The sequence below is a fragment of the Perissodus microlepis genome, chromosome 11 (assembly GCF_051167445.1).
Source record: "Perissodus microlepis isolate ML-2025 ecotype Zambia chromosome 11, ASM5116744v1, whole genome shotgun sequence".
NCBI classification, from domain to species: Eukaryota; Metazoa; Chordata; class Actinopteri; order Cichliformes; family Cichlidae; genus Perissodus; species Perissodus microlepis.
In genome coordinates this window covers 28,502,259-28,510,740 of record NC_140471.1, presented here as the reverse complement: position 1 = coordinate 28,510,740, position 8,482 = coordinate 28,502,259, and the positions used below count along the sequence as shown (strand labels likewise).

The window sequence follows — 8,482 nt, the reverse complement described above, 5'->3', positions numbered from 1 at the left end:
ATAAATGTGCACTGATTCAGTATGCATACAAAAAAAGTGAAGTAAAAAAAGTTAATAATCAAACATGTAAATAAATGTGACCTTTCGAATAGATGAGCATGAAAGGAAGGATTCTCTGCATTATTCTTTTTTGTTGTTTACTGTTGAACTCTGTGTGCGTGTGTGTGTGTGTGTGTGTGTGTGTGTGTGTGTGTGTATACTCAAGCTGATGAAGCTGATGAACACTAAGGGAAATTAGTTAAACAATAGCCATAAAGAAGTCATTAAAGTTCTTAGACAAGAAAAACTTCCAGGTATGCTTAACACAACATCACTGCTGATGTAATGAATGTTATAAATTTCATCACAGCTGGAGCAGCTCTTTGTCCTTCCAGAGAAACTTTTAAAGCTTCCTGAGGATCACTCTTGTGCTCCAGCTGCTTTTAGAAATGCAACTGAGTGGTCTGGTCAGACTACATCAGATTTGAGGGTCTGTTTTCTGTTTTTTCCTCAAGGGCTTCACAGATAAAATGATGAAAACTCTTTCATCAAACCTTTTCATCTCCCTTTGCTCTTTTTTTTTGAAGAGCAAAGCACATCTCTGTCACTCGATGGCAGAAATTGTTCAGTTTAGAAACTAGAAGAAAGATAGACCAACCACAGATCAGAGTGCAATGTTATCAAATGCAAATGACATATATACAAGTATTGATTTACAATGTATGCAATATCCTGAGAACAGTATTAATCCAATGTACAATGTAACTGTAATTTAGCTTTGTGATCAGAGAATTTCCAGGTAGATGCCCGTCTCTGCATCTTCCACAGCTGTACCCTGCACCTCTCTTACGCCTCTGACTTCCTGACCAGCTTCTTGGTTAATTCTTCCACCTGGTCCAGGTCTTCGTCTCTCCCCACCTCTCCTGCCCATTGGACGGATCTAAAAAAAAGGGAGAGCAGCTGTTTTCACTGGAATAAGTGATTTGCTATTTCCTCTGGAAAAACTGTGCTCTGAAAGATCAAGGTTATCAAATACCTGCTTAGTGCGGACAAAAAGAGGCGTGCAGTTCTGGTACACAAGCTGGTAGCTGCCATTGGTGTAAACATGAGTCACTTCTGTGCAGTTTATATATAGAGGCATCCTGTCCTGATAAATTTCCAATCCTCCAGGATACATGGTGGGATGTCTTCTTAGAATGTGCCTGAGAGAAGCAGAACAGGTATTCGATAGACTTGATAATTAGGCGTGACACAATCCAAGCAAACTTTTAACAGGAAATGTTTCTGTACATACTTTCTAGCTCTCTTCTTGCAGCAGTAGACAAGAAGGGCCAGGAGGAATATGACCAGGACAGCGGTGACAGCAGGTAAAACCAACCACAGGAAAAATGCTATCTCTGTATGTGGACCACAAGAGCAGCAGTGGATCAGCATATAGTGTCCCATCACTGGATTATATCAACTTCAAACTTCAGTGCAAACAAGAAAAATCAGATTTTCCAATCATAGCTCAAGAAAATTATTTGGTTTTCTTTGCAGCTTCTTTTCTTCTACTTGTGTTTTTAAGCTGCAGGCATGATGCACAGAAGTTTCAGCACAAGCAAGACATCAGAGTGAATAAACAAGAGGCAGGGCTGTTGTCTTTCTTAGTATGGAAAAACAGTGCTTTGAACACACCTTCTTCTCCCTGCAGCAAGACCAGCGAGTCGTTTCCCAGAGCGTTGAAAGCAAAGCAAATCACCATCTGAGGTTTTTCCATTTGCCCTCTCAGAGTAGCCGTTAGCACACTGGGCTCTGATGTTACAGACACGTTGTAATCTTGAGGTGGAACAGACCCATTAACACTCCAGGTGATCGCAGGTTTGGGGTTGGAGTCGACCGAACACTGGCACACCACCTCTGATTCCTCTACAGTACAGGTAGAGGAGAGCTGGATGATGGCCGGCTTATCTGGAAGAGATAATACTGCCATTAGGTTCTCAATAATATTTATGAGGATATATCTACACAAAACACAGGATCTAAGGATTGAAAGGCAATTTTATAATTTTTTGAATGGGTTGGATGAGAAATTTACAGAAAATGAGTTGCCTTCTTGACGTATGTAAAAACAACAGTTCATTCACTATTTATTGGCTGTGATTAGTGTCTTTACAGGCCTTGCAGACTGTTTGGTCAGTGAAATCAAATAGATGCATGCAGAAGCTCCACATTTAACTCTGTGTAAGACAAACTCGTTGGGATTTAATTGTCCTGTTTATCACCCAGTACACTGTTATGTGTACTGGGTGATAAACAGGTTTTTTGCCCTTTATTTTCAAATCCATCCTGGTTAATGTATAATCACCTGTTTTTTGTTTCTCTCAATGGCTGCTCTGCAGTCTATCTACAGTTTGCTCTATCTTCACACAACAAAAGCTTATTGCCTTTCCCTTTATTTTTGTGTTTCAGTCATGGACCAACCTACTTACATGACTGAAACTTGCTTGCTTTTTCTCCTGGGAGAGTTCAAAGTTCAGATTTCAGTTTTTACTTGTCAGTTGGATTTGAATTATGCAGCTGTAGTTGTTTTGTTTTCCTTTTATTATCCCCCTCATCTGTTTTTATCAAGCTCATTTTTATACTTGTTGAACCTTGTTAATTTGATGCCAAATAAATGCCTGGTTAAATCAAATCCTATGGTTTGGTTAGTTGGGTGCAACCTAACAGCATGTATATATGGAATGCAGAGAGGACCAAGAAGTGGTAGAATTACATTGTATATTAAGAGTTGTGGGTCGCGATTCTCCTCGGCCAATCAGGTTCTGAGCTACGCACCGGACCCTGATATCTCGAGTCACGTTGTACAGCCGGACTGTGTGCGTTCGCTGGTTGAGGTGCACAGTGCGGCCATGTTGACTATAGGACCAGTGGTACTCTGTTGCTGGAGGGTCAGCTTTACATGAGCACATGAGCAGTGCATTGCCCCCCTCCTTCACTGTCAGTGTCTGGACTTGAATCTTCACATCTTTTGGAGGAACTAAGAGCATTAAAAGGGAAAAAGAAAGGTTTTAGCTTACTGAGCCAGGAACACAAATACACGTGTCAAATCTATACTTACACGTCACATGTAGGTCCTTCAAAGTGGATAGTGTTTTAGGGCCTGGGAAGATGACCTGACACCTGAGCTTGGGCTTCACCTGGTGTGTTACAGTAAAGGTCAAAGAGGCCAGTAAAATTTTCCTGTGGGGATCTGGGTAGAGTGTCTGTACTTCCCCAGGTTCAGTTATATTCTTCTGGGCTCCTCGCTCCCACCTCCACTGCAGATCAGGCAGTCTGGAGGGGCAGTGGTAGTTGACAGAGCAGTTCAGGGTGACCAGTTGTCCTTCTGTCGCTGACATGATGCCGCTGATGACAGGAGCTTCAGGGGTGTCTGCCAAGAAGGAAAATCTCCATCATTATGGTTTTAACACTTTAGTGTATTAAAAACATAAAAATCATACAAGCAAAAAGACGAATTCTCTTACAACAACCATTAGTGCTAGAACTACTGACCAAGTCTACTCATATGTGATAGAAACAAGACTGTTTAATTAATAATCCCATATTTCTTCTTTTGTGTTTTTCCTGTAGTTGATATTGATTCACCCCCAAACAGTTAGTCAGGCTTCTTCCTGTTAAACCGGAGTTTTTCCTTCCCAATCTCATGAAGTTCTTGCTAAGATGGCGCTGTGTGATTGTTAGGGGCTTTTACCTTACAATATAAAGTGCGTTGAGTGACTATAGTTGTGAATTGGCGCTCTATAAAGAAAATGTGAATTTTTATTTATAAATGTAAAGATAAAAAGAAATTCTTAATGCTCTTCCTGTAAATTTATTTTAGATTTACGAAAATATTTTTTCACGGGAAACATTTTAAAGTTTATTTAATAGTTAATCTGCTTAAGACACATATGCACTTCATGCAGCTTTTTTTTTTTATATATAACTTTCCATGCGGGGGATTCTCTATTGTCTGATTGTACTAATAATTCTTCTATGCAATATTTATCATGTGAAAAAAAATCAAAATGTTTTAAAAAGTAGAAAAGAGGACATAAATTGTTTTCCTCACTCACAAATACGGTCCAGATTGAAGCTCCTTGGCTTCCCCCAGAGTGAGTCGCCCACTGTCTTCAGAGAAATTTCAAACACCTGGGGGTCATCCTCCCTGATCCTTTCGATTTTCACTGAGCAGTCACCATCTGCGATTTCGCCAAAGAGGGATGCTCTGCCTTGGAAATCCCTGCTCACTTGGCCTTTGTCCTGGCTGTTAAAAGCGGTGCTCTGAAGAGGAAAAAAAGGGCCACCACCTCTGAACCTTAGCCGCACATCCACCCACTGCTTCCTCCCCCTAATAGGATGAGGGGCTGGAGGCGTAAAGGAGCAGGGAATAACCACACAGGTGCCCACCAGAGCCTGGACACGGTCAGGGACCGAGGGTACAGGAGAGACAGCCTGCACCCCCCTCCACAATGTTGCTGTTGTACAGAAAGCACAGAAAATCATTTATCCAGCATTATTCGACAGTAGATTGAACTTTACATAATTGAGACACAGTAGTGATATTTCACAGTTTTATTATGACAACTAAAAAGCATAAGAGAATGTCTCAAGGACACGGCTGATTAAAATATTTCATATATTTAAAAAAAGAAGCTGTAAAAGCTGTAACAGCATTCATTTCTTGAGACTGTGTAGAAAGGTCATCGTAAAAACTAAACTTTATATGACAAGAGGTTTGTGCTATCTGGAAATCTTACAAATACCACACTGTTTTGCAACAGTTGTATATTTAGAAAGAGGAAGAGAGCAGCTGGAGTTTTAACTCTGTTAATAGTTAAATCTACTATTCAGACTGCAAAACATGTCTATGTTTTTGTAATGAAAAATATTTGTTTTAAGTTATAAAAATGTAGAGCATTTTATTACAAAAATACAATATGATTTGTTAGTATTTAATTTTCATCAGCACAAAATATTTTGCAGAAAACATTCAAAAGACAAAAAAAAAGTACTTAAAATAAATCTCTTATATTGATAATTTAGGAGAAGTCAGTGGAGCACAGGGATTCATTAAATTACACCACATAGCAAACGTCCTCCAAATGCAGCCAAAAAGCAACTATGTAAATTTTTTGGAATTTCTTTTTTTTTTTTCAAGAAAGTTTAAAGTGTATTTAAAATGATGAATAATTTGTTTAATTACTTACCAAAAATCAGGGGACACACAAGGAAGACGATGTCTGCCTGCATGTCTGCAGCCCTGCTCTGATGGCTCAGACAGGGAAGGATGAACAAAGGAGCAAAGAGGGGGGAAGCTTGATTGTTTCATTATGCAACTGGTACTATGACTTCCTGTGATGCCCCCCTCAAACGTCCATTATCAAATGAATGTTTATTATATTTGTTTATTTTACCTCCACTTATCTTTGTCGCTCATAGTGTAATTAAAAAACAAATAAATCATGGGGTTATAACTTTAGAATATATAGAGCTTATAAATGATCCAAAAATCATTAAAGTGCTGAAGTCCTTTTTGCAAAGGAAAGAAAGACCTCAGCAAGCAGCTATGAGACAGCACATGACAGTGAGTGAGTCACTCTCATGCTGTTGCCCAGTTCCTCAAAGGGACTAGCAACTCAAATCTGATACATTTCTCATTCCCTGTATCTATACGGACCAGCCAAACCACAATAGTGAAAAAAAAGAGTGTGGAAAAAAGAAGGGTTTGAATATTAACTTTTTAGTGACATATTTGCTATGCTGTTGACAGCAAATGTCTGCATGTGTGTAAGTAGGTCATCACGGATGAAGGGAAAAAGTGTAATATTGAAACTTTATGAAGTTGAAGCATTTAAATAAGAATTGTCTGTGAAGGTTCTCAGTCATCCAGGTCATCGTAGTCTAAGGAACTTGGAAAGAAAAGCATCTTAAAGAAGTCCAGACGCTTTTCTTTCCAAGCTCCTTAGATTAAATAAGAATTGTTTTCTCTATTATCGTACATTGAGACATATTTCGTAAACTGAATTTGGCATAAATAATTTTAGGGCACTTAGTCTTAATTTAACACCTTTTAAAATGATCTGACTGAATATATTAATATGAGCAATTTCATTTCCATGCAGTGTGTAGTGACAGAGCAGATATTCAACACAGACTACATGTGTAACAACTTTTATAACTTATTTTAAAGATTTTTCCATTTTGTTGTGGTTATTGTCATTATCACCTTGAGAGAAACTTTTCTTCAGGCTCAAACAAAACCAAGTAATCAGAGTCAGGTACAAAGGCTTTAACTGCTTGAACTCTGGACCCTTTTAAAGCTTGTTTGAATTGCTGCTTGCACCTCCCTGCTCCTTAAAACAGACTGCAAACTGCCTTCGTGCCAAAACTCAAGACTGCAATGGCAATACCAGATGTGGCTTAAAACCACAGCTTAATGTAAAGATACTACCGTGCACGGATAAGGTATGTGTTGAGAATGGTACTGTTTGTACAGAAATCCTTATTGTTGTTCATGTGCATAAATGCAGTTTGGTATATGTGTGAGAACTGAAACATCAAAGTTTGGGTCTTCTCTTATATTACTGAATGCAGTAACTATTCCTTTAAAGCTTTGATTATTTTTTCGCTTTGGAGGTCAGCACTATTGTAAGAAGTTATGAGCTCAGCTCAGCAGCTGCTCCGTTCTCAGAGAGACTTATTGCTGAAGTGGACATGTGACCATCCAGCGCCCTTGCTGCGTTGGCTGCGTGATGCCGAGGTGCTTTCGTCTGCCTGCTACCTGTCTTTGCTGGAGAGGTCGCCTTCCAATGCTGTGGCAAAGGCACTGGAGACAGTGTGTGCCACAGAGGAGAGCAGCCAAAAGTTCCTGCAGGTGTTGAGGGAAGTGCAGGATTACTACTGCAGAGATCTGCAGGTCTGGGTCGAGAGACACTGCAGGAACGATGCAGTCACTAAATCAGCACCTACATCTGTGAAAGTTGAAGGTGAGGCTGCTTTAATGTGCTGCTGTTGGTTTTTACATAAACAGGTGTAACTGAAGTTAATCTTCTTTGCAACCTTGAGCTGATTGTGAGGGGCTGTTAATAGAAGACAACTTTTACAACCTATTGAGGAAAGACATGAAAGAAGATTAGATGCAGGGTACAATCAGCTTTGATGCCTTGCCAGGATTTTTTTTTTTTTTTTTTTTTACTTTGGTGAGAGTTTTAAGAGATAATGGACATTGAGCTCAACTATCATAAGTTAAAATGTGTCAGTGATTTGGATATTTGGATCAAGTATTCATAGTTCCCTGATGATGAGACTCAGGGATATGAAAATGCTCAGTCAGCAGAGTCACCTGTGAATCTGACGTTTTAAACAAATACATATAAAATAACTATAAATTATTCTATGATTTCAACAGACAAGAAGTCCAAAAGCCCCATTGCTAAACTGTTTAAAGCAAAGAGCAAAGGATTCACCCTCACCACTGACGTTAATGGTATGAATTCATTGTTTCATCAAAAAAAATATTTACATATTAATTATATAGTAGTGTACGTTATTTCTGGTATGTTTTCTTTATAGAGATAAGCAATAAATGTTGTCCTGTTTTTTTTAAATATATAATTCCTGGTTTCATTTTTTGCTGTATATGGAATATGTGTATGAATTTGAATGTATGCCTTGATTTACCGTTATACTGTAAAAAAGGGTTATTCTGAACTGTTAATCACACAAACTTCTCTACTTGAGTCTATAAAAAATGTATATAGAGCTGGAAATGGACATAATCAGTCAATTTAAAATGTATACTGACATTAGGCAAATGCAATTTTTCATGATTTGATTCCTGTGCTTGCAATCAAGTAAGGAGATCTGACTTTCATATTGCAGCTAAGGAAGAGCCAAAATCTTGCAGAAGTCTAAAGTTGGCCAGCATCCGAGGTAGGATGAAAACAGGTCAACTGAATTCAAGAAGCCACAATCTTTATCTTATAAAACACTGCAGAATAATGTAATTTAGTTTTTTAAAAATATCTTTATCTTCTATTCCAGTTTCAATTTCTGCCCATAAAACAACCTTACTGAAACGCACAGAGCAGTTAAAATGTTACTCAGAGGGAAACAGGGAGGCTTCAAACTCAGCTTCTCACATCGAGATCCGCTACACTGACCTTTTCGTGACAGAAGACAATGACTTAGTTGACAGTAGCCAACATGAGTACTTTGCCTTGGCGGGCAGACGTGCTCGCATCTATGTCCACCAGGCCTGCCAGCGTATCCGGCCCGGTCATCTGTTGAGCCCCCAAGAAGCATTGGGACGAGCCCCTAAAAGGGTGAAAGTGAAGGGTATTGCAGGTATAGGAAAGAGTGTGGCAGTACAGAGATTGGTCTACGAGTGGGCAATTGGGAAGAACATGCGTGAATTCACCTGCATTTTTGACCTACGCTTCAGAGAGCTCAATCTAGTTGATAAACCACTGAGTTTACT

At 39.1% G+C, this 8,482-nt stretch overlaps 1 protein-coding gene across 1 annotated transcript; it reads right to left on the bottom strand.

Annotated features, from left to right (window-relative positions):
- Positions 1-148: 148 nt before the first annotated feature.
- Positions 149-5,285, bottom strand: LOC146378112 (sialic acid-binding Ig-like lectin 14). Its single transcript, XM_084943960.1, has 8 exons — positions 5,211-5,285; positions 4,077-4,478; positions 3,080-3,391; positions 2,735-2,998; positions 1,657-1,929; positions 1,274-1,376; positions 1,016-1,181; positions 149-919 (listed from the first exon to the last, which is right to left on the bottom strand). Exons 1-8 carry the CDS (start codon positions 5,251-5,253, stop codon positions 764-766), a joined length of 1,719 nt encoding a protein of 572 aa, XP_084800086.1. The 5' UTR covers positions 5,254-5,285; the 3' UTR covers positions 149-763.
- Between the last annotated feature and the right edge of the window lie 3,197 nt (positions 5,286-8,482).

Bases quoted from the DNA above. Each gene is read 5' to 3' on its own strand.
- LOC146378112 (XM_084943960.1), bottom strand. From the start codon at position 5,253: ATGCAGGCAGACATCGTCTTCCTTGTGTGTCCCCTGATTTTTG. The intron at 1,377-1,656 runs GTGTGTTCAAAG...GTCCACATACAG, and splicing joins CTTGCTGCAGGGAGAAGAAG to AGATAGCATTTTTCCTGTGG. The intron at 1,182-1,273 runs GTATGTACAGAA...TGCTTCTCTCAG, and splicing joins TGCAAGAAGAGAGCTAGAAA to GCACATTCTAAGAAGACATC.